Source organism: Ranitomeya variabilis, chromosome 4 (assembly GCF_051348905.1).
Source record: "Ranitomeya variabilis isolate aRanVar5 chromosome 4, aRanVar5.hap1, whole genome shotgun sequence".
Classification (NCBI taxonomy): Eukaryota; Metazoa; Chordata; class Amphibia; order Anura; family Dendrobatidae; genus Ranitomeya; species Ranitomeya variabilis.
The window spans coordinates 391,308,414-391,335,122 of record NC_135235.1 but is presented as its reverse complement, the minus strand read 5'-3'; the positions used below and the strand labels follow the sequence as shown (position 1 = coordinate 391,335,122).

The 26,709-nt window shown below is 43.7% G+C and overlaps 1 protein-coding gene across 6 annotated transcripts in view; it reads right to left on the bottom strand.

The window, feature by feature from the left end:
* Positions 1-7,850: 7,850 nt before the first annotated feature.
* The window catches only part of LOC143767186 (gastrula zinc finger protein XlCGF66.1-like), a 40,450-nt gene continuing 21,591 nt past the window's right edge, over positions 7,851-26,709 (bottom strand). The window contains exons 1-8 of one of the 6 annotated variants that reach the window (XR_013213680.1): positions 24,901-25,148; positions 24,635-24,808; positions 23,255-23,381; positions 15,901-16,156; positions 15,713-15,810; positions 15,496-15,613; positions 9,760-11,023; positions 7,851-9,299 (exon numbers count right to left, since the gene is read on the bottom strand). Coding sequence is in view for 4 of the 6 variants with exons in the window: in XM_077255286.1 (XP_077111401.1) it covers positions 10,305-11,023; positions 15,496-15,613; positions 15,713-15,810; positions 15,901-16,156; positions 23,255-23,332 (1,269 nt within the window). In the remaining 2 variants the exon portion in view is untranslated. Of the gene's footprint in view, positions 9,300-9,742; positions 11,024-15,495; positions 15,614-15,712; positions 15,811-15,900; positions 16,157-23,254; positions 23,385-24,634; positions 24,809-24,900; positions 25,155-26,709 lie in introns of those variants that run through there. The other 5 variants (XR_013213679.1, XM_077255287.1, XM_077255286.1 and 2 more) reach the window with 5 other exon arrangements.

Sequence of the window (26,709 nt, the reverse complement as noted above, 5' to 3'; positions counted from 1 at the left end):
ACAGGAATTTTTGGAATGTTTAAATAAAAATGAACATTTAACTTTTTTTCACACACAATTTATTTCAGCTCCAGTTTGTTTTATTTTTACCAAGGGTAACAGGAGAAATTGGACCCAAAACTTGTTGTACAATTTGTCCTGAGTACGCTGATACCCCATATGTGGGGGTAAACCACTGTTTGGGCTGTCCCACACGTCCAGATAATTCCGGTACCGGAATAAATCGGTACCGGAGTTATCCGTGTCCGTGTGCCTGGGAACTCACGTAGGCCATACGTGCGGCACACGTGTGCCGCCCGTATGGCGAGTGGGTACCACACGGAGTGTGTGGTACCCACGCGTGTGGTACCCTGCATCGTGCTGAAGCCGCAATTCATATGTTCCCTGCAGCAGCGTTTGCTGCAGAGAAAATATGAATAACAGTGTTTAAAATAAAGATCTGTGTCCGCCGCCCTCCCACCCCCTGTGCGCCCCCCCCCCCGCTGTTCTGAAAATACTTACACATATACTTATGTGTTGTGAGAGCTTTGAACCCCCAAGTGTTTCACTACAGTTTACAACGCAGAGCCGTGCAAATAAAAAATATTTTTTTTCCACAAAAATTATTTTTTAGCCCCCAGTTTTGTATTTTTCCAAGGGTAACAGGAGAAATTGGACCCCAAAAGTTGTTCTCCAATGTGTCCTGAGTACCCCGATACCACATATGTTGGGGTAAACCCCTGTTTGGGCGCACGGGAGAGCTCGGAAGGGAAGGAGCACTGTTTTACTTTTTCAACGCAGAATTGGCTGGAATTGAGATCGGACGCCATGTCGCGTTTGGAGAGACCCTGATGTGCCTAAACAGTGGAAACCCCCCCAATTATAACAAACCCTAATCCAAACACACCTCTAACCCTAATCCCAACGGTAACCCTAACCACACCTCTAACCCAGACACACCCCTAACCCTAATCCCAACCGTAAATGTAATCCAAACCCTAACCCTAACTTTAGCCCCAACCCTAATTGTAGCCTTAACCCTAGCCCTAACCCTAACGGGAAAATGGAAATAAATACATTTTTTAAATTTTTTAATTTTTCCCTAACTAAGCGGGTGATGAAGGGGGGGTTTGATTTACTTTTATAGCGGGGTTTTTAGCGGATTTTTATGATTGGCAGCCGTCACACACTGAAAGACGCTTTTTATTGCAAAAAATATTTTTTGCGTTACCACATTTTGAGAGCTATAATTTTTTCATATTTGAGTCCACAGTCATGTGAGGTCTTGTTTTTTGCGGGACGAGTTGACGTTTTTATTGGTAACATGTTCGGGCACGGGAGATTTTTTGATCGCTTTTTATTCCGATTTTTGTGAGGCAGAATGACCAAAAACCAGCTATTCGTGAATTTCTTTTGGGGGAGGCGTTTATACCATTCCGCGTTTGGTAAAATTGCTAAAGCAGTTTTATTCTTCGGGTCAGTACGATTACAGCGATACCTCATTTATAATCATTTTTTTATGTATTGGCGCTTTTATACGATAAAAACTATTTTATAGAAAAAATAATGTTTTTGCATCGCTTTATTCTGAGGACTATAACTTTTTTATTTTTTCGCTGATGATGCTGTATGGCGGCTCATTTTTTGCGGGACAAGATGACGTTTTCAGCGGTACCATGGTTATTTATATCCGTCTTTTGATCGCGTGTTATTCCACTTTTTGTTTGGCGGTATGAGAATAAAGCGTTGTTTTTTTGCCTCTAATTTTTTTTTTTTTTTACGGTGTTCACTGAAGGGGTTAACTAGATCTAGTTTTATAGGTGGGGTCGTTACGGACGCGGCGATACTAAATATGTGTACTTTTATTGTTTAATTTTTTTTTATTTAGATAAAGAAATGTATTTATGGGAATATTTTTTTTTTTCTTTATTTAGGAATTTTTTTTTTTACTTTGTCCCAGGGGGGGGACATCACAGATCGCTGATCTGACAGTTTGCACAGCACTCTGTCAGATCGGCGATCTGACTTACAGTGCTGCAGGCTCACCAAGCGCTTGCTCTGAGCAGGCACTTGGTAAGCCACCTCACTCCCTGCAGGACCCGGATGCCGCAGCCATTTTGGATACGGGCCTGCTGCAGGGAGAGGTAAGAGACCCTAGAAGCAACGCAATCACATCGCGTTGCTCCGGGGGTCTCAGGGAAGCCCGCAGGGAGCCCCCTCCCTGCGCGATGCTTCCCTGTACCGCCGGCACACCGCGATCATGTTTGATCGCGGTGTGCCGGGGGTTAATGTGCCGGGGGAGGTCCGTGACCGCTCCTGGCACATAGTGCCGGATGTCAGCTGCGATAGTCAGCTGACACCCGGCCGCGCTCCCCCCGTGAGCGCGGCCGATCGCATATGACGTACTATCCAGTCGGTGGTCATACGGGCCCACCCCACCTCGACGGGATAGTACGTCAGATGTCAGACAGGGGTTAAAGAAACTATTACATCCAAATCATGAAATATACGGAATCTGGACACAATGATAGGTCTCCATCCACATCCCAAATTCAACTATCCAGAGAATTTGGCAAGCTAATTCACAGATCTTCTCATTATGATTTATCATGAATAGTGATGAGCGAATATACTCGTTACTCGAGATTTCTCGAGCACGCTCTGGTGACCTCCGAGTATTTTTTAGTGCTCGGAGATTTGGTTTTCTTCACCGCAGCTGAATGATTTACATCTGATAGCCAGCATAAGTACATGTGGGGGTTGCCTGGTTGCTAGGGAATCCCCACATGTAATCAAGTTGACTAACAGATGTAAATCATTCAGCTGCGGCGATAAAAACTAAATCTCCGAGCACTAAAAAAATACTCGGAGGATCCCCGAGTGTGCTCGGGAAATCTAGAGTAACTAATCATGAATTAACCATAGATCCTTATCCTTCTTTTCACCACCTCATGACTCCCATACATTACTTTTTGGGAAATACTACTCTGTTACGTATACTAACAAGAGCAGAGATGGGCTCCATGATATGGTCTGACCATGCTCCAATAGAGATTTAAATTAAGGATTCCTCAATTTTTACCCACACCTTTAATTGGAGGTTTAATTAAACCTGCTTACATAAACCTTCTATCAAAGAAGAACTACGCCAACTCAATAAAGGATCAGTCTCCTCTGAAGCAATATTATGTGAGGCTCACTAGGCAGTCTTCCACGGTCAGTGTATCGCAATAGGAGCCAGACTTAAAAAAAGATTATAAAATTAAACAGGAAGTGCTAACTATGGAGCTAAAACTCATGGAGACTAGAATGCTCTCCAGATCCTGTAAACAAATCCTTAAAAAGTATAGATGTTAGGGCCCAGCTAAAGAATATGGCACTAAAACAAGTGGATGAGCTACTTCTTTACACACTTCTAATAAGCCCCACACGTTATTGGCTAAACAACTTAGAGATCATACAGAACAGTCTTCTCCTTACGTAACAAAAAAAACAAAAAAAAACAAACATGATATGACACAAAAGAAATAGATATCACCTATGAGTATTTCTCACAACTATCGTCACTCCATAACCCCTCCGCGGCTGACCTCCCTACAAGGGATAGTCTCATTAGTTCTTTTCTAGAATCTTGCCACCTACCTACTCTCAATACAGAGGCAACTACAGCTCTGAATACACATATTATTAGAGATCAAGGATTCAAAGTCTACCAAACAGGGAAACATCAGGGCCAGACGGTTTACCCTACTTATATTATAAAACCTTCCAAAATTAACTGCTACCCACCCTGATACCCCATTTTAACTCCTTCTTAAACGGATCTCCTATTTCTGAATCCACGCTACATTCTTATAGAATCTTAATACCAAAGCCAGGTAAAAAACAGACTGGACTGTAAACTATAGACCTATAGCACGCCTTCATTCAGAAACATTTACTAAGCTACTTGCTGTTCATTTGAATCTATACCTGCCTTCTCTGATTGATAAGGATCAGAAATTAACAACAAAGTCCAGAATACATATAGGACTGGCACTTCAAATCAACAATACGAGTCAATTTCTAACGACTAGTCAGTAGAAACTAGAAGAGATACAGTAATGTTAAAAATTAAATATTTATTAATAATTCATTAATATATCATCAAAATTCAAATTAAAACAAGCAGAAAAAAATATGTCTCACAAAGAGAGACACCACTGAAGGTAACAAAAATCAGTAAGTACATGATCATGACCCAGATACATCAAACCAATAGGCAGTAAGTATAAAAAATAGATATCAAAGTGATTGAATACACTTTCTGGACACTATATATTTTCCCACATGGTGTTTTCATCTTTAATTATGTGGATTCTAGTCCCTATTCCTTTTATTATCAGGTATAACATTGATATTTGGTTCCATTGGACCCTTAACCCCTTCATGACCTTGTGATTTTCTGTTTTTCCGTGTTCGGTTTTCGCTCTCCTCCTTCCCAGAGCCATAACTTTTTTATTTTTCCATCAATATGGTCATGTGAGAGCTTATTTTTTGTGGGACGAGTTATGCTTTTGAACGACATCATTGGTTTTACCATGTCGTGTACTAGAAAATAGGAAAAATATTCCAAGTGCGGTGAAATTGCAAAAAAGTGCAATCCCATGCGTGTTTTTTGTTTGGCTTTTTTGCTAGGTTCACTAAATGCTAAAACTGACCTGCATTATGATTCTCCAGGTCATTACGAGTGCATAGACACCTAACATGACTAGGTTATATTTTATCTAAGTGGTGAAAAAAATTCCAAACTTTGCTTAAAAAAAAAAATAAAAAAAAAAATTGCACCGTTTTCCGATACCCATAGCGTCTCCATTTTTCGTGATCTGGGGTCGGGTGAGGACTTATTTTTTGCGTGCCGAGCTGATGTTTTTAGTGATATAATTTTGGTGCAGATACGTTCTTTTGATCGCCCGTTATTGCATTTTAATGCAATGTCGCGGCGACCCCCCAAAAATGTAATTTTGCCGTTTATTTTTTTCTCGCTACACCGTTTAGCGATCAGGTTAATCCCTTTTTTTGTATTGATAGATCGGGTGATTCTGAACACGGCGATACCAAATATGTGTATATTTGTTTTTTTTTTTTGCATTGTTTTATTTTGAATGGGGCGAAAGGGGGGTGATTTAAACTTTAATATTTTTTTATTTATTTCAATTTTTTTTTAAAACATTTTTTTTTTACTTTTACCATGCTTCAATAGCCTCCATGGGAGGCTAGAAGCTGGCATAGCCTGATCGTTTCTGCTACATAGCAGCGATCATCAGATTGCTCCTATGTAGCTGAATTACAGGCTTGCTATGAGCGCCGACCACAGGGTGGCGCTCACAGCAAGCCAGCATCAGCAACCATAGAGGTCTCCAGGAGACCTCTGGTTACTATGCTGACGCATCGCGCTGCCGGAAACGGTAGTTAAATGCCGCTGTCAGCGTTTGACAGCGGCATTTAACTAGTTAATAGCGGCGGGTGAATCGCGATTCCACTCGCCGCTATTGCACGCACATGTCAGCTGACATGTCGCGGCTTTGATGTGGGCTCACCGCCGGAGCCCACATCAAAGCAGGGGATCTGACCTCGGACGTACTAACCCGTCCGAGGTCAGAAAGGGGTTAATTTATTATGAGCCCAGGCAGTTCTGCACCTTACTATTTAGATATGGGCACGACCTTTTTCACAATGTTATCTACTACTTGAGGTTTATTCATTACACTTGTAATGGCAGTGCGCATATGACTTCCTCCGGTCCTGACCTCACTTCCGGAAGCGTCGACCTGATAACCGCTTGCGTTCCATGCTTGCAGTTCATCTAGGCGCTGTCCAGGAATTGTATTTCACTTCCGGGACTCGGCGGGGTTGTTATGCGCCGGAATGCAGTATGAGTCATCGGTCAATTCATTCATTGGACGCAGACACATAGATATAGTACGTCTCCCCTCACCTAGCCATGCCCCCAGAAGAAGCCAGCGGTGAAACGCGCGTTGGGGTGGGGAGCCGGCACTTGTCTCATCTTCACTGATCTCCAAGTAGTTCTATAATATTCATGTTTAATTGCGGGCTACATGAAACTTTTCTTTCTCACTGATAGTTGATTATACACTTGTAGTTTAAGTGGAATTATTTCTTTGCCAGGCCAGGCTCTTCAATCACTTTGATATCTATTTTTTATACTTACTGCCTATTGGTTTGATGTATCTGGGTCATGATCATGCACTTACTGGTTTTTGTTACCTTCAGTGGCGTCTCTCTTTGTGAGACATTTTTTCTGCTTGCTTTAATTTGATTTTTTATGATATTTTAACGAATAAATATTTAATTTTTAAACATTACTGGATCTCTTATAGATTCTCCTGACTACAGTCATTAGAAATTGACTTGTATTGATAAGGATCAGGTAGGTTTCATCCCACTAAACAGGGAGGTGACAATACCAGAAATGATCTTATCGACATAGTCCAAAAATTTAATCATCATACTCTCCTCTTCAGTTTATCGCCTCAGCTGGCCATTTATATTCAAGAACCTTGAGGTATATGGCATAAACGGTCTCTTTCTAAAGGCTATTGAAAGGTTATATTACAAACCCTCCACAACAATTAGATTTCCCCATAGTTCTTCCAAAGCATTTACAATAAAGAAACGCACTAGACAGGGGTGCCCATTATCTCCACTACTCTTTGTCCTGCCATCAGAATAAGCTTAGATATCAAAGATGTCCGGGTAAAGGATAAAGAATTTCCCTCATTGCGGATGACATTCTCTTAACTCTCACCAATCTCTACCTCTCTTTCCCTAACCTACATTCCCTTCTAGTAGAATTTGGTCACTTGTCAGGTTACAAAACGAATACAACTAAAACAGAGGCTCTCCCAATAAAAATAAAAAAATCCAGATTCACAACTGAATCCCCTCCGCAATAACTTCAAATATCACTAGAAAAATTAGACTCTTAGGTATTTGAGAATTAATCTCACGTCTTCATTTTCAACTCCGTACAAAACTTTCCACCGCTTTATAAAAAAATCCTCTCCCTCTTGACAAGATGGAGCTATTTACCCCAAGCTTTGTTTGGACGTGTTTCAGCAATAAAAATGACCATCCTTCCAAAACTACTATATTTATTTGAAACATTGCCTATACTGTTCCCCTCAGAGAGTTAAAGGCACTTGAAGCAGCTACTTTGAGGTTCATATGGGTAGAAAAACAATCACGATAAGTAAAAATTCGGGTGGTTTGTACACTATTATTGGGCTACTAACTTATGGAGAATCCCAGCATGGTCATCTAAACCCGCCTATACAAAGTGGATGGAAAAAGAAAAACTCAGGCTTGCACCTGCACATCCTAACTGTTTATACAGACTGGACCTTTATTACTAACTCCCTTTCAAATTAAATATTAGCCTCAATGAATCTTACTAGAGGACTTGCACAAAAAAATTCAAATGGACATCTACAAGTAACCCCCTCACATCCTTCTTATTTCATCCAAGTTTTCCTGTTATATTGAATTCACCTTTAAGAAGTGTATGGGCCCATACTGGTCTGTTTAATTTTGCAGCTATAACTAACCGAGTAACAAGGAATCTGCTCACATATGATGAGATGAAATCAAAACTATCGGTACACAAACTCTCGTTATTTCAATACAGTAAGGTTAGGCATTTTCCATCATCCTTGATTCACACTTTACAGGTTTCCAGTCCAACCTCCTTTGAACGTATTTGTAAAAATGGCCCCTCAAGGAAGGGTCTAATCTCTGATTTATATGGTGTTTTACAATGTCCTGATGATAGATATATATATATATATATAGATAAGGAATCCATACATGCTCAATTGGGTAAATTACTTGGATAGGACTCTAACTGATTTTGACTGGAGACTTGTCTGCCCAAGAGCAGCTATTACAGCATCATGTATCAGTTACAAGGATAATCAATATAAAATCCTGCATTTCTGGTATCACACTCCAGAACTCCTGCATAAGCTAGACTCATCTGTTTCTCCCTTGTGTTGGAGATGTGCCTTTGCAAGGGGTTCAGACTTCTACTTATTTGGGGATTGTTCCCTTATAATTCTCTTTTGGGTTAATGTTCAATCTGTAATTAAACACATATTAGGTTTGGCCCTGTCATTAGAACCTCAGATCTTCTTACTTAATGTCTTTCCACAGAATAAATCCAGGATTATTAGACTCCTATTGTATATATTAACAGCTGCAATATGTTTAATACCATCCCATTGGAAGCCAACCTCTCCCCCCGTCTCTACTAGACCTATAAACTAGGATAAAGACATTAGAAGTTATGAATATCAAACTGCTATCAATGAAAACAGGACTGAGAAATGTAATCTCATCTGGTCCCTTTGGGATATTTTATGGTTATCCCTGACTATTTGAAAATCACCTCTACTGACATGCTCATCCTTACATACCAATACCTACATTTATCTTTTCCCCAATCTGTCTATTGTAAGTCTTGTCTGTCCTCTCCCCTTTTTCAGATTGTTAAAAATCTGAATTTCTGAACAACATCATAATCCAATGCATTTCTGCTATAACTAGTTTAATCTGTTTTTATTGAAATCTGTTATATGTTCATATACTTGCCTTTATTTTTTTCTTAAAATTTATATTTTGGGAAACATGAAAAAAAATCTTCAATAAAAATGTAAAATTAAAAAAAAAATTTGCATCAAATAAAAAAAAGACATATCTTTGTACATGTTTGCACAAATAAAAAACACACACACACAAAAAAAAAAAAAACACAACCTGCATACTCACAGGATCATCGGGACTAAAAGAGGAAAAACTGGCCACTTTTGCCCTGATGACAGGTCCTCTAACAGTTCTGCCTTTCCTAAAATGAGTTCTTAAGAGACAATTAATCTGCTGTGGGTCCAACTTCTCTCACTAGGGAAAGGCAGGTCTGGCTAAAAGGGTAATGCAGAACTACATGGCCACTATTCTAAGAAAGGGCCATCTATGTAATGCATAAATTATTATTGTTTATTTTCATGGCACCATTGAGTCCATGGTGCTGTACATGAGAAGGGGTTACATCCAAAACACAAGTCAAAATTACAATGAACAAACTAATCATGACAGACAGGTACAGCGGGGAGCGGACCCTTCTCTTGAGGTCTACAAGGTCTGTCAGAGTAGCTCTCTGCTTTGGTACAGAGAATATGAGCTCAAACTGGAGGCCTCCATGTATGACTTGAGTATGGTCCGAGAGGACATGCTGACCACTGTTGTCATCCCAAGACAACTCATTACTAGGGTTGAGCGACTTTTGCTTTTTTAGGATCGAGTTGGGTTTTGTGAAACCCGACCTTCTCGAAAGTCGGATCGCGTGAAATCGGCCGATTCTACTGTAAAGTCGGGTTCCGGACCGGAACACGAAACCCAATGCAAGTCAATGTGGATTCTCTCTCTCTCTCTCTCTCTCTCTCTCTCCCCTCCGTGCAAAGCATATGTTGTGTTTGACTGCGGAAATCACTGCAGCCCAAACGGTATTATGGCTCTATGACGCCGCTGAAACCAGGCCGGAACCTATGTCATCACGCTGCCCACACTCTTTAATTGGCTGAAAAAATGGCGGTGAAGGCGTCATACAAAGATCGCCGACCACGTGGCCGATCCAACGCTGGAGTCGGGTCTCACGAAACCCGACTTTGCCAAAAGTCGGCGACTTTTGAAAATGAACGATCCGTTTCGCTCAACCCTACTCATTACTGTCAATAAATCATAAACCCAGCAGATTGATAAAGAGACATATTCACAAAGAATCCTTTGGGCAAGGCTCCCTTCACATTTTTAGGCAACTAAGAATGGACTGGAGGATTGAATTTCCATATCACACGGGGCGGTGTACCAGTAATTTAATTCTCTAATGCAAGCAGTTTGTGAGAACCTATTGCAGATCGTGGATCATATAAGAAAGTGGTTTCCAAAAGGTAAAGTCTTTTAAATGAAAGTTCGTTTAAATAAAGTGCAAAAAAATAAGAGTTTTTACTTATGTTATACAAATGAAATAATTCCAGCCTTTATATGTAGCTGAAATGTTTAATTACAGCTCACAAACAGGGATAGTTGTGAAGACCACACAAATAGTTCTCTGGTAGCTCCAGTAAGATTTAGAGGTCAAAATAAGCTTCATAGCTTGTGAGACATTGGGGACTGTGTAACTCAAGGTGACAATTTTGCTTCATCATTTTGAAAGTCAATGAGCCTCCATTCAATAATAAATGTTGCTTTTAGCTCCTTGTCATTGTAAAACTTTAAATAGCTATAATTCGGGGATGTGGGAGATCAATAGAAACTCCTTCCAAGCCTCCAAATTGAGGTATTGAGGTGACTCTTGAATCTGGGTGAACCTTCTGATGTCTAACAAGATCTGACTTCTGGATAAAACATTTTCCACAATCCATACATGTAAATGGCTTCTCTCCTGTGTGAATTCGCTGATGCACCTCAAGCTGACTTTTACTTGTAAAACGTTTTCCACAGTCAGAACATGCAAATGGCTTTTCTCCACTGTGAATTCTCTGGTGTCTGAGAAGATTTGATTTTTTGGAAAAATATTTCCCACATTCTAAACACATATATGGATTCTCCCCTCTGTGAATTCTCTGATGCTGGGCAAGATTTGATCTCTGGGTAAAACATTTTCCACAATCTGAACATGAAAATGGTTTTTCCCCTGTGTGAATTCTCTGATGTTCTACAAGCACTGATTTCTTAGCAAAAGATTTCCCACATTCAAAACACTGAAAGGTTTTATATCCTGTATGATCAATACTTTGGGCAAGAAAATGTGATGTGTCTGGAGCATCTTCGTGATCCAAGAGCTCAGGAAGTACATTTGAAGTAGGAAGTCCTTGGAGTATATCTTGGCTAAAGGGTTGATCCTTTTGACAATCTTGTATCATATTTCTATCTTCTATTTTGGAGCTTTGTGATAAAAAGAGCTGACTCTTTGAGCTCTTGTACTGGGCATCTACATAAAATAAAAGCAATTTTTTTTATCTATTGGCTTTCAAGATAGTAAGTTAACCAACATACCTAGCAAAAACCTTACTGTACTGTTTTAACAGGGGTCCCAAATTTTAATTAGAAGCTGCCTTGCAGACAGAAATCAAGTTCTAGAATACTCAACCTGTCCTGTATCTAGATCCAAGGATTTTCCAGTGGTTTAGATGCAGAAGACCACATCTTGGGCAACCTGTGCCGGAAGTACAGTACCATCAGAGAAATCTGCTTCTTTCTCCTCCTGGACTGATCATTAATTCTCAATTCCTGGGTAAAATTTGTATTCTGTGAATACATATTTTTACATTACAAAGACAGGAGATGGCAGTTGTTGCTCAAAAGTTCTATGTAGGAGGGAGGAGCTCTGCTTCCAGCTCCTCCTCCTCCTCACCTCTCCATAATAACATCTCATCATAGAATATACTGAACAAAACTATAAAAACGCAACATTTTTGTTTTTTCTTCCATTTTTAATTAGATTAAGTCAAAGATCTAAGACTTTTTCTATGTACACAAGAGGCCATTTTCTTTCAAATATTGTTCACAAATTTGTTTAAATCTGTGTTAGTGAGCACTTCTCCTTTGCAGAGATAATCCATCCACCTCACAGGTGTGACATAAAGATGCTGATTAGACATCATGATTATTGCACAGGTGTGCCTTAGGAGGGCCCCAATAAAAGGAAACTCTAAAATGTGCAGGTCATAGAAAAAGTAAAATCTCCAGAAGGAGAAAGCTTGTAAATCATTGAACTAAAACCACATGTTTCAATGCAGGGAGATACATATATGCGTAGGCATGATCCACGTTCACTGGACATTACCCAACCAAAGTGCTCCCCTTCACCAAGCTCAAAGTCATTTCCATGACCAGTGTTTGTTAAGTTCTTTTGTTAATCTCTTTAATTTTATGCACTTGTACATGCTATATTGTTTGTCCCCTTTGTAAAATCGTTTGTATATTTTTATAAACACTACCTATATAAAATGTAATAGTTCTGTTCCTTTTGTACTGTCGCAATAGAAAATGGTTCACAGCACACGCGGTTGATGCAAATATTTTTATTATTATAATAATCTGTCCAAACAAAAAATTGAGCCAATCTTACAAATCGTAACAAGATGCGTCAATATCAGACGTTTCGACCCTCCCGGGAACACTTAAACAACAGAATATAACTCCAAGTAAATCAAACTTCTGTGAAATCAAACTGTCCACTAAAGGCCCCGTCTCACATAGCGAGATCGCTAGCGAGATCGCTGCTGAGTCACAAGTTTTGTGACGCAACAGCGACCTCAGTAGCGATCTCGCTATGTGTGACACGTGCCAGCGATCAGGCCCCTGCTGTGAGATCGCTGGTCATGTCGGAATGGCCTGGACCTTTTTTTGGTCGTTGAGGTCCCGCTGACATCGCTGAATCGGTGTGTGTGACACCGATCCAGCGATGTCTTCACTGGTAACCAGGGTAAACATCGGGTTACTAAGCGCAGGGCCGCGCTTAGTAACCCGATGTTTACCCTGGTTACCAAAAAAAACAAACAGTACATACTCACCATCTGTTGCCCGTCAGGTCCCTTGGCGTCTGCTTCCTGCTCTGACTGAGCCGCCGTAAAGTGAGAGCACAGCAGTGACGTCACCGCTGCGCTCTGCTCTCACTGTACGGCGGCTCAGTCAGAGCAGGAAGCAGACGCCAAGGGACCTGACGGGCAACAGATGGTGAGTATGTACTGTTTGTTTTTTTTGGTAACCAGGGTAATCATCGGGTTACTAAGCGCGGCCCTGCGCTTAGTAACCCGATGTTTACCCTGGTTACCCGGGTGCTGCAGGGGGACTTCGGCATCGTTGAAGACAGTTTCAACGATGCCGAAGTCGTTCCCCTGATCGTTGGTCGCTGGAGAGAGCTGTCTGTGTGACAGCTCCCCAGCGACAAAACAGCGACGCTGCAGCGATCAGCATCGTTGTCTGTATCGCTGCAGCGTCGTTGTGTGAGACGGGGCCTTTAGGAAGCAACACTGTTTGACAATCAATTTCACATGCTGTTGTGCAAATGGAATAGACAACAGATGGAAATTATTGGCAATTATCAAGATCCACTCCTTTATTAAGTGTTTCAGGTGGGGACCACAGACCACATCTCAGTACCAATGCTTTCTGGCTGATGTTTTGGTCACTTTTGAATGTTGGTTGTGCTTTCACACTCATGGTAGCATGAGACAGACTCTACAACCCACACAAGTGGCTCAGGTAGTGCAACTCATCCAGGATGGCACATCAATGAGAGCTGTGGCAAGAAGGTTTGCTGTGTCTGTCAGCGTAGTGTCCAGAGGCTGGAGGCGCTACCAGGAGACAGGCCAGTACACCAGGAGACATGGAGGGGGCCGTAGGAGGGCAACAACCCAGCAGCAGGATGGCTACCTCAGCCTTTGTGCGAGGAACAGGTGGAGCACTATCAGAGCCCTGCAAAATGACCTCCAGCAGGCCAAAAATGTGCATGTGTCTGCACAAACTGTTAGAAACCGACTCCATGAGGATGGTCTGAGTGCCCGACATCCACAGATGGGGGTTGTGCTCACAGCCCACTACCGTGCAGGACGCTTGGCTTTTGCCACAGAACACCAGGATTGGCAAATTCACCACTGGCGCCCTGTGCTCTTCACAGATGAAAGCAGATTCACACTGAGCACATGTGACAGACGTGACAGAGTCTGGAGACGCCGTGGAGAGCAATCTGCTGCCTTCAACATCCTTCAGCATGACCTGTTTGGCAGTGGGTCAGTAATGGTGTGGGGTGGCATTTCTTTGGAGGGCCGCACAGCCCTCCATGTGCTCACCAGAGGTAGCCTGACTGGCATTAGGTACCGAGATTAGATCCTTGTGAGACCATATGCTAGTGCGGTTGGCCCTGGGTTCCTCCTAATGCAGGACAATGCCAGACCTCATGTGGCTTGAGTGTGTCAGCAGTTACTGCAAGATGAAGGCATTGAAGCTATGGACTGGTCCACCTGTTCCCTAGACCTGAATCCAATTGATCACATCTGGGACATCATGTCTCACACCATCCACCAACGTCACATTGCAACACAGACTGTCAGATCCTTTAGTCCAGGTCTGGGAGGAGATCCCTCAGGAGACCATCCGCCGCCTCATCAGGAGCATGCCCAGGCGTTGCAGGGAGGTGATACAGGCACATGGAAGCCACACACACTACTGTGCATCATTTCCTTGTCTTGAGGCATTTCTACTGAAATTGGATCAGCCTGTAACTTCATTTTCCACTTTGATTTTGAGCATTATTCCAACTCCAGACCTCCGTGGGATATTAGTTGTGATTTACGTTGAACATTTTTAGGTTTTATTGTTCTCAACACATTCCACTATGTAATGAATAAAGATTTACAACTGGAATATTTCATTCAGTGATATCTAGGATGTGGGATTTTAGCATTCCCTTTATTTTTTTGAGCAGTGTATTTCAAGAGTTTGAATCAGAGGTGTACATACCATACACTCTCTGTAAGTTCCCCAATAATCGACCTAGTAGTGGAAACAGCCGGAGGCCTCCTCCATTAATTGTGTGTCAATTGTGTAATTGTCCTGAAGATAGAGGGCAGCAAAATGATCTTTGTGACAAAAAGGTAACACAGGGTTGGTTCAGCATAACCCCCACTGCTGTGATCTTTGACAGTGCAGTTTTACAGTATTGGAGAATCCGAGGGGTAGGGGGTCAGAAAACAAGTCAATACCTGGTGTGACCACAACTTGCCTCACGCAGTGCAACACATCTCCTTTGCATACAGATGATCAGGTTGTTGATTGTAGACTGTGGAATGTTGACCCACTCTTCAATGGCTGTGGAAAGTATCTGGATATTGGCAGGAACTTGTACACATTGTTCTATACGCCGATCCAGAGCACCCCAAACATGCTCAATGGGTGACATATCCGGTGAGTATGCTGGCCATGCTAGAACTTTGCACAGCCATTGAATAGGAGAGGACCAACATTCCACAGGCAACAATCAACAACCTGATCAGCTCAATGCAAAAGGAGATGTGTTGCACTGCATGAGGCAAATGGTGGTCACACCAAATACTGACTGGTTTTCTGACCCCCCCCCCCCCCCCCCCCCCAATACTGTAAAACTGCACATTTTACAGTGGCCTTTTATTATGGCCAGCCAAAGGCACACTTGTGCAATAATAATGCTGTCTAGTCAGCATCTTGATATGCCACACCTGTGAGGAGCATGAATTATCCCGGCAAAGGAGAAGTGCTCACTAACACAGATTTAGCCACATTTGTGAACAATATTTGAGAGAAAATGGCCTCTTGTGTACATGGAAAAAGTCTTAGATCTTTGAGTTCAGCTCATGAATAAGAATCAGCAGTATTTGCTTTCAGTACCTTGTTCCATTTAAATATTGAGAGGTTAGTACTCACCTCGGCTAATAGGTACAGGAATTTCTTCCTTCTTACACTGATGGTCATTCTTCACACACATTTCTTCTTCTGCTGCTATAACTTCAACTTTAATATTGATCAGATCTTCACCCCGATTCTGTGTGACAAGAATATTAAACAATTAAGGAGTCTAATATAAAGCATTATTGCATGAATCCATATACGATTTATAGAAATCTGAGTGAGTTCGATCTACCTGATGCCTCAAGTGCACATTTTTCTTTTCCACAGGGCAATCTTGTGAGTAAAAAGGACTTGGGCATCTCTCTTGTGGATTTCCTTTACTGGATCCATCTATGGGAGACCCAAACACATGTGATGATGACTAATGAGATCAGTTTTGAGGCGCACCTAAAATCACCCTGAAAAAAAGGCTCCTCTTACCCAGTGATGCGACAGCCTTTTTCTCCATGACATCAATGTAGAAGTCTCTGCTTTCCTCTATATTCACTCCGATCGACTTACTGTATGCTCCAGCAGTGCTCACCTCTCCAGTCAGCAGCTCTATAATCTTGTAGGTTAGATCTAGGACCTTCTGTTCATTGTGAGGGCTCTGGATCATTCCCCATACTTCTGATACATAGAGATAGTTGCAAGGTGTCATATACTTCTCAGATGTCTTCTTCACTACTGTGTAATCCTACATATGACAAGGGAAAGAAACCCCAATATATTGTTGTATACCAAACAAGAATGGGCCCGCGCAAGAAACTGGCTAAATAGCAGTTCATACACATTTAAAGTATTGCAGTATATTGATAAATTTCAGTTCTTCTATGTAGCTCAGCCTGTAGGAAGAGGGCTATGCAGGAAGACCAAAATGGCAGTTGCGGTTTATCCTTGCGATCGCACCTTGGACAACCAATAGGAGTGCGTACAAACACCAACGTCACTTATATGCCACTGTCCGAGATTGACAACGGCATTTACGTGGTTAAACTGCAGCAAGAGAATCCACTGGTTATGGAGGGAATACAATGGCACTTCCAATTATAGAAATCAACTTGAATTTATTTTATAATGGCAGGTCTGTGCAAAAATGGCCAACGTTTCGGTGGTTGGACCTTGATCACGGCCTACAGAAATTACAAGGATCCATAGATTTAGTAAAAAAAAATATATATATATATACACACAAATTATGCAACTCATGTAATGTGTTTACAGCTTAGGTCATTAACCCCTTAATGACCGGAGCTTTTTTCAGTTTTGCGTTTTTCGCTCCCCTCCTTCCCAGAGTCATAACTTTTTTATTTTTTCCGTCAATATGGCCATGTGAGGGCTTATTTTTTGCAGGACGAGTTGTACTTTTGAATGACACCATTGGTTTTACCATGACTTGTACTAGAAAATGGGAAAAAAAATTCCAGGTACGGTGAAATTGCAAAAAAAGTGCAATTAATAATAATATTATTATTATTATAATACATTTTTATAGCGCCATTTATTTCATGGCGCTTTACATGTGAAAAAAAGGGGACAAATATAGACAAATACATTAAACATGAGAAGAAAACAAGGCACACAGGTTCATAAGGAGGGAGGACCCTGCCCACGAGGGCTCACAGTCTGCAGGGGATGGGTGAGGATACACTAGGAGAGGGTAGAGCTAGTTGTGCGGTGGTTCAGTAGGTTGAGGATCACTGCAGGCTTGTCGGAAGAGGTGAGTCTTCAGGTTCTTTTTGAACGTTTCTATGGTAGGCAAGAGTGATGTGTTGTGGTAGAAAGTTCCAGAGTATGGGGGAAGCATGGGAGAAGTCTTGGAAGCGGTAGTGGGAAGAAGAGATAAGAGGGGAGTAGAGGAGATCTTGAGAGGATTGAAGGTTGCGTGTAGGTAGGTACCGGGAGACCATGTAACAGATGTATGGAGGAGACAGGTTGTGGATGGCTTTGTATGTCATTGTAAGGGTTTTGAACTGGAGTCTCTGGGCGATAGGAAGCCAGTGAAGGGCTTGGCATAGGGGAGAGGCTGGGGAAGAGTGGGGAGACAGGTAGATTAGTTGGGCAGCAGAGTGTAGGATGGATTGGAGTGGTGCCAGAGTGCTAGAGGAGAGGTCAGAGAGTATGAGGTTGCAGTAGTCAAGGCGGGAGATAAGGGCATGAACTAGTGTTTTTGTGGTGTCACGGTCAAGGAATGCGCGGATCTGGGAAATATTTTTGAGTTTGAGAGGGCAGGAGGAGGCAAGGGCTTGGATATGTGGCTCGAAAGAGAGGGCAGAGTCGAGGATCACCCCGAGGCACTGGGCGTGTGGGACTGGGGAAAGTGAGCAGCCATTGACATTGATGGATAGGTCTGGTGGAGGGGTAGAGTGAGATGGGGGAAAGATGATGAATTCTGCTTTGTCCATGTTCAGTTTTAGAAAGCGAGCAGAAAAGAAGGCCGAGATAGACAGACAGTATGGGATTTTGGTAAGTAAGGAGGTGAGGTCAGGTCCGGATAGGTAGATCTGCGTGTCATCGGCGTAGAGATGATACTGCATACCGTGGGATTCTATGAGCTGTCCCAGGCCAAAGGTGTAGATGGAGAAGAGTAGGGGTCCTAGAACAGAGCCTTGAGGAACACCGACAGACAAGGGGTGAAGTGAGAAGGTGGTGTGGGGGAGGATTACACTGAATGTTCAGTCTGTCAGATATGACGAGATCAAGGATAAGGCCAAGTCTGTGATGCCAAGAGATAAGAGGATCTGTAGCAGAAGGGAGTGGTCCAGTGTCAAAGGCAGAAGACAGGTCCAGGAGAAGGAGGACAGAGTAGTGTCTCTTGCTCTTGGCAGTTAGTAGGTCATTGGTGACTTTAGTTAGGGCAGTTTCATTTGAGTGATGGGGTCAGAAGCCAGATTGTAACCGGTCAAAGAGGGAGCAGGAGGAGCGGTGGGAGGACAGTTCAAGTTGTTCCAGCCATTTTGAGGCATAAGAGATATCGGGTGATAGGTAGACACAGAGGATGGGTCGAGGGAGGGCTTTTTGAGGATGAGTGTGATCTTGGCATGTTTGAAGGATGAGGGGAAGACACCTGTTGTGAGTGAGAGGTTGAAGAGGTGTGTTAGGGTTGGGATGAAGACCGTGGCAAGGTTAGGGATGAGGTGGGACGGGAGCGGGTCAAGCATGCAGGTGGTGAGGTGTGATCTTGACAGGAGGGTGAAGAGCTGATCTTCTGCCATGGTGGAGAAGCTGGTTTTGGAGGAACAGCAGTTGAGCAGCTAAGAGGGGTGTTAGGCGCTGTGGGCCAAAGCTTTCTCTGATCGTATTGATCTTCTGTTTAAAGAAAGAGGCAAAGTCTTCAGGAGAAATTAGAGGGGAGGGAGGGGGTGCAGGGGGACGAAGTAGAGAATTGAAAGTGTTGAAAACCTGTTTAGGGTTGTGAGACAGGGAGGATGAGAGATGAGAAGTTTGTTTTATGGCAGTGAGAGTGGACTTGAAGCTGGCGAGGGACTGCTTGTATGCAGTGAAGTGCTCAGCAGAACGAGATCTCTTCCATCTCCACTCAGCGACCCTGGAAGCCTGTCTCAGTTCTTTGGTCGGGTTGGTCAGCCAGGGCTGCCTGTTGATTGTACGAGTTTTGCTATGAATGAGCAGGGTGGCCGAATCGAATGTTGCTGTTATTGTGGTGTTATAAAAAGTGGCAGCAGCATCTGTGTCATGAAGGGAGGCTATGTCTGTAAGAGGGAGAAGGTACTCAGAGAGTGATTGTAAGTTGAGGTGTTTGAGATTTCTGCAAGGGTGAGTGAGTTTGTGGAGTGGGGGGTTGCACACTAGGAGGGGAGAGGGAAGAGAATGTCAGTAGGTTGTGGTCAGACAGGGGGAGGGGTGAGTTAGTGAGATTAGTAAGGGAGCAGAGGCGGGTGTGATGAGGTCCAGTGTGTGGCCATCTTTGTGAGTGGCCTCAGAGGACCATTGAGTGAGGCCAAAGGAGGCAGTAAATGATAAAAGTTTAGAGGCAGCTGCGGTGGAGTCACCCATGATGATAGTGGGGATGTCAGCAGAGAGGAAATGAAGTAGCCAGGTGGTGAGGTGGTAGAGAAGGTGGAGATGGCTAGTTCTGGGGGGCGGTAGATGACAGCCAGCTGGAGGGGGAATAGATGCGGACGGAGTGTACCTCGAATGAGAGAAGAGTAGAGGAGGGTGGTAGCGGGATTGGAGTGAAGGAGCAGGTGTCCGGTGCAATCCCACACCTATTTTTTGTTTGGCTTTTTTGATAGGTTCACTAAATGATAAAACTGACCTGCCATGATTGATCACCCATTATTGCATTTTAATGCAATGTCGTGGCGACCAAACAAACGTAATTTTGGCGTTTTTACTTTTTTTCTCGCTACGCCATTTAGCGATCAGGTTAAAGCTTTTTTTATTGAAAGATTGAGCAATTCTGAACGCGGCAATAACAAATATGTGTATGATTTTTTTTTTGTTACATTGTTTTAATTTGATTGGGGCAAAAAGGGGGGTGATTTAAACTTTTATATTTTTTTCATATATTTTTAAAAAAATATATATATATTTTTTTTGGCATGCTTCAATAGTCCACATGGGAGGTTAGATGCTGCCATAACTCGATCGCCTTTGCTACATACAGGCGATGCTCAGATCGCCTCTATGTAGCAGAATTACAGCCTTGCTATGAGCGCTGACCACTGGGTAGCGCTCACAGCAATCCGGCACCAACAACCAAAGAAGTCTCAAGCAGACCTCTGGTTGTCATGCCGACACACCGGTGAACCGTCAACACGTGACGGGGGTCACTGGTGTGCGCATTTCCAGTGCGATTGCCGGAAATGTCATTTAAATGCTCCTGTCAGCGTTCGACAGTGGCATTTAATGGGTTAATAGCCGTGGGTGGATCGCCATTCCACTCGCCGCTATTGCAGGCACATGTCAGGTGCACAAAACAGCTGACATGCCCGGGCTTTGATGTGGGCTCACCGCCGGAGCCCACATTAAAGGCAGGGATACTGACATTGACGTACTATTAAGCCTAATGTCAGTAAAGGGTTAAGGGTTGAATGCCCTGGAAAATCAACATTCTGCCTTAATCTGTAATAAAAAAAATCACGCAAAATCCACTCTCAAAACCAAATGCCCTCCTCTTCTCTCTGAGCCATGACAGTAGTTTGCTCCCACATGTATACGTATACTATTACTGTAGTAGGGAGAGCCCACTTAACTATTTACAAGATGCGTATCTGCAGAAGCACAAGCTGCAATATATTGGGCATTACTCTGGCATATTTCTTATGAAAATTAGAACTGTGAAAACAACATTTGGTGCATTACATTAGGGGCTTATCTTCAGCATTCTGGAATGCTGTAGATAATCCCCCGATGTATCCTGAAAGATGAGAAAAAAAGGTTAGATTATACTCACCCAGGGGGCGGTCCCAGTTCGGGTCTGATGGGCGTCGCAGGTCCGGGGCCTCCCTTCTTCATGCAAACACATCCTCTTCCTTGCTTCTGCTCCTGCGCAGGCGTATTTTGTCTGCCCTGTTGAGGGCAGAGCAAAGCACTGCAGTGCGCAGGTGCCGGGAAAGGTCAGAGAGGCCCAGAGCCTGTGCACTGCTGTACTTTACGCAGCCCTCAACAGGGCAAATCAGTACGCCTGCGAAGGAACCGCGACAGAAGCAAGGAGGATGACGACATCGCATGAAGATGGGAGGCGCCGGACCGCGACGCCCATCGGACTGGACCACATCGGACCGCCTCTGGGTGAGTATAATCTAATTTTTCTTCTCTTTCAGGTTACATCAGGGGGCTTATCTACAGCATTACAGAATGCAGTAGATAAGCCCCTAATGGTGGTGGCCGCAGTTTATAGAGGCAAAATGAGGTAAGAGATTCCCTTTAATTCGTTTAGTAGGAGTGTAGTTGGTAAAATGGGGTCATTTATGGGGGTCCTGCTGTTCTGGCATCTCAGGGGCTATGCAATGTGGAATGACACCCCCAAACCATTCCAGAAATATCAGCATTCCTTCCCTTCTGAGCTTTGCAGTGTGCTCGAACAGTAGTTCCTGACCATATATTGTATATGTGGTCAGGAACTTGGTGAAAGTTAGGCTACTTTCACACTAGCGTTGTTTGCTGTACGTCGGAATGCGTCGTTTTGGAGAAAAAACGCATTCTGCAAAGTTGCCCGCAGGATGCGTTTTTCTCCATAGGCTTGCATTAGCGACGCATTGCGACGTATGGTCACAAGTCGCATCCGTCGTGTGACGCATGCGCGGCCGGAACTCCGCCCACTCCTCCCCAGACACTACAATGGGGCAGCAGATGCGTTGAAAAACTGCATCCGCTGCCCCCGTTGTGCTTAATTAACACACTGTCCATCGGTACGTCGGGCCGACGGTTTGCGACGGCCCATACCAACGGACTAGTGTGAAAGTAGCCTTATCTGAGCACACAAACCTTCAAGAGTGCCCAAAGTTCTGCATTGGACCATTTTTCTTTTTGTAATTTTTAAAATGTAAAAGATGATAATATATATTTTTTGCCTAAAATACAACAGAAATGTGTAATCTTTAACGTTGGCCCTTTTTAGATCTCTTTCATCTTCAACTTGCTTAACTGTTCACAATAACAGTAATTTTGACCAGGGGTGCCCAAACTTTTACATACCACTTGTGACAGGGTCACTGGCACAGTGTATGAGGGGAGATAAGTGTCACTGCCCATGTTGGCGTCAATGGTATGAAGCCAGGATATTTTTCCTCCAGCACACTAAGTGTTGTGAGGGATAAAGAAAGCTGCATACATGGGCTCGTTTTATGTGAGCACTCAGAGTGGGAGGAAGAGTGCTCACCAGTGGTGTATCTAGGGGGGGCAGCTGGGGCACGTGCCCAGGGCGCATCCGGGAGGGGGGTGCAGTCGGGCCGCCTAATGCGGTGGTCCACAGTGTCTCCCCCGGCGGCTGCATTCTGCCTCCCTTTGGACTGAGAATCGGCTGTTCTCTGTGCCGACTGTCAAGCTGACAGTCGGCACAGAGAAGCTGCAGAGCGCCGGCTCCCAACATGTGCGGACATACCGCACCGGGGCCTGGCGATGGAAGGGGCCCCTGCAGGGTGGTTTCGGTGGGCAGGGAGAAATCTCTGCAGCTCCGCTGCCTACAAGAGAAAATAGCAGCGGAGCTGCAGCGATCTGTCTTCCTGGAGAGGGCAAAATGGGGACGGTGGGGGAGAAGGAAATGATGGATGTGGTGGAATGGGCAATGATGGGGTAGGAGGCTCTGCTTTTGTTTTCTGAACCCTGCCTTGGAGTATGCTGCCTTCAATAAACCAGCAGGTGCTTCACCACCAAAGTGTTCCTGTAGCAGGAAAAAGAAAAAAAAAATATATACCAGCTCACCTGTCGGCATGTGTTGTGAGGAAGCACGGATTTCGTGTAGTCATCACGTGAGCAAGTAATCCAAAAAAGAGAAAAAAAAAAATCCAGCTTCCAAAAACTTACAAATTTATTAAGGATAAAAGGCAAAGTCCAGTCCAATCCAATAAATTACATAGTGAAGAGTAGCAAGCAACGCGTTTCGAACAATGGTATGTTCTTTCTCAAAGCTTTGCCTTTTATCCTTAATAAATTTGTAAGTTTTTGGAAGATGGATTTTTTTCTCTTTTTTAAAGTGTTCCTGTGTCTACCTGAAGAAGCAGCTAAGTGTGGCAACCTTTCACACACTGTAATATATATAATTTTTTTTTTTTTTACTTGAAAGATGTGAGCTGAGCCTAAGGATAGCAAAATATTCCTTTAATTCTCTCACCTCACCAGTAAGCAAATAGATAATTTCCAAGGTAAGTTTTAAAATCTTGTTGGTCACATTTTTCAGATCTTTATCCATCCTTGGAGCCAGTCAAGGCAATGGGTTGTCGCAGTTAACTGGCAGTAATCTGAGGAGTAAAACAAAAATGTGATTAAACAATTCTGTGACAGAAAACAGCTTGTAACACATCCCACAGGCCCCTATCACAGACATCTGTGATGATAACCTGATCTCCCACTTTATTGCGAAAATAGATAATATCAGTCAGGAAATCCACTCCCAGCCACCAAGTGCCGTGACTCCAATCCCTCCCTGCATCTCCCCTGGCTCACTCTCTACATTCGATCCCATCACAGAATAAGGAGTCTCCAGGCTCCTCTCTTCTTCTCGTCCGACTACATGCACTACTGACCCCATTCCCTCTCATCTCCTTCAGTTTCTCTCTCCAGTCGTCACTACTCACCTAACTACAATCTTTAATCTCTCCCTCTCCTCTGGCATTTTCCCCTCTTCCTTCAAACACACTATCATTACTCCATTATTAAAAAAAACCTCTCTCGACCAATCCTGCACAAATAACTACAGACCAGTCTCCAATCTCCCCTTCATCTCTAAACTCTTGGAGCGCCTAGTCTACTCCTGCCTTATCCGTTATCTCTCCACTCTCACTCCCTCCTAGACCCCTCACAGTCCGGCTTCCGCCCCCTAGACTCGACAGAAACTGCACTCTTCAAAGTGACCAACAACCTTCTTACAGCAAAATGTAATGGTGACCACTCTCTGCTCATTCTGCTTGACCTTCCTGCAGCTTTCGACACTGTTGACAACCATCTCCTACTCTCTAGGCTCCAGTCACTAAGCATTAAGGACACTGCTCTCTCCTGGTTCTGTCTGTCTGACCGCTCCTCGAGTGTTTTGCTTGCTGGCTCCACGTCATCTCCTCTTCCTCTCACTGTCGGGGTACCTCAGGGCTCAGTCCGTGGCCCCCCGTGTGTGTGTGTGTGTGTGTCCCATTCACTATCTGAGAATAACCCTCCATCAAACTCCACTGCACCCAACAGCACCACAAATACTGGCTGGTGACCAGCTCATGTGGCCTTTACCTATCTCCCACCCCCTGAAGATGGCTGGACCATCATCGTAAATACACACCTGTGCTTTATATCTCCCCCACCTCATTGTAGATTATAAACTCTCAAGAGCAGGGTCATCGTATTGTACTTTATTTATTGTATTGTTAATGTGGTGACTTATGGCTTGAGTATGAACTGCTAAACTGTAAAGCGCCGTGGAACATGTTGGCGCTAAATAAATAAAGATGATGATTATTATTATTATGATGTGTGAATGCTTTGCTGCACCCCTATTAGTTATCTGTACCTTCTGACAACCTGTGACCCTCAGGGCAGGAATGAAGGAGTCTTCTTACAAGGATTAAGGAGTGGGCTCTGCAGACCCTGTGGGGGTCTCCCAGCCCTGGAGCAGCCCTCAGAGGCTGTGTGGAAGCTGCTGACACCATCTGTCCAGTTACAGCCGCTGCTGGTTTGCATAGTTCTAATAGCGAGGTACACAGACGTTACATATACATACGTGCACATGCACAGACACATCCATGGTATTAATAACTACACGCCACCCAAACTTACCTGGGATGTTCTATCCTGGTGACTACAGGAGCTGTGCTGATGCCGCAGTCACATGACCAGGCACAGCTGAGCCCTTTCCCTGCTGGCGTGCACTTCCTGGCAGGTGCCCAGTGACAGCTGTAGCCTGTCCCATTTCCTGGCTGTCAGCAGCACAAGGTCCTGCAGTCACTGGCCTGGGCTCGGCTGTGTGGCCGCCCGGCTGCTGTGTGTGTGGCTCCTATTGTGCTCCTTGCTTCCATTGTGTTTTTCCTATGAAGGCGCCAAATGAAGTGATTGACGTCACATCTCGTGAGCAGGACGTAGCCTCAGCCCTAGGGAGGCTTTGGGGTTAACCCTTTCCTGAATGGGAGAAGTGTCGGTTTTGTTTTTTTAGACATGGACGTATGAGGGTTGTGGTGGTCAGTGACACCGTTCATTATACATGTAATGTAGTGAAAACTGGGAAGAAAAATTGCAATTGCAGTGAAATGATGAAGAAAAATTTACAGTACCACCATTATGTTTGGGGTTTCGATTTTACAGCGTTCATTGTGACCTGACACCGGGATTCTTCTCATCAGTACGATTTTTGCGATTACGGACTTAAGCGTTTAACTTATGTAATTACTAGTGATGAGCAAGTGTGCTCGGATAAGGTGTTATCAGAGCATGCTCGGGTCCTAACAGTCATCGTCCTGCTCGAATACTGTGATGTGAAAAATAGTTGATTTTAATTTTTTTGTGTGTGAAACTTTATTTTTCATTGTTATTTAGTCCCCCATATGGACCTTGATAGCTTCATTGTAGAGATATTCACTTTTTTTGTCTGGAGCACAATATGTGAAATCTCTGCCAGTATTTCAGCTGGTCATTTCTTCAGAGTTTTCCCTAGGGACGTGCACCTTCACCCATCCTTCCTAGATGCTGTCAATCATAGCTCAGCAGCAGGTCTAAGGGTATGTGCACACGCTGCGGATTTCACTGCGGAACATCGTTTCCGCAGCTGCGGGTCCGCAGCGGTTTCCCATAAGTTTACAGTACAATGTAAACCTATGGGAAATGAAATCCGCAGTGCACATGCTGCGGAAAAAAACGCACAGAAACGCAGCGGTTTATTTTCCACAGCATGTCAATTGTTTGTGCGGATTCCGCCGCGGGTTTCCACCTGCTCCAATAGAAATCTGCATGTGAAAACCGTACTAGAAACCGCGATAAATCCGCAGTAAAAACCGCAGCAGTTTTTCACCGCGGATTTATCAAATCCGCAGTGTGGGCACATGGCCTAACAGTCACAGACACGGCTGAGCCTTGATTGGCAGCGTCTGGGAGGGAGAGGGGGTGAGAGCGCACATCCCTAGAAAAGACGCCGAAGAAACGCACAGTTCAACTGCGCTCCTAAAAGCAAAAAATGTGAATTTCTCTGCAGTGGAATAATGCAGTGCAAAATGGAAACAAAAGCGACAAAATAGGGGAGCTCAAAGATTTTTAAGAAGCATTTATTATTTTTTTTATCATTGTGCCAGTCTTTGCATGCAGGCAAAGGAGTTGATTAATCAAGAGATAGTTACTATGATGCATTGTAAATATATATCAGTGACATTTTGGATACTGTTTTTATTTTTTTTTTGCACTTTGGCTAGGAATTACCTGAGGTCTGTAAAGGCTAGACACCAATGAGCAAGCAGTCAGTCAAATCCCTATTCTCCTGTGCCGGATACTGTATTCAGTAGGCATCAGAGCTGAGAGGGTGTCATTTACAGGGCCAGAACAAGGGATAGGCATGGTAAGTACCTGCCCAGGGTGGTAAGTACCTGCCCAGGGTGCTAACTC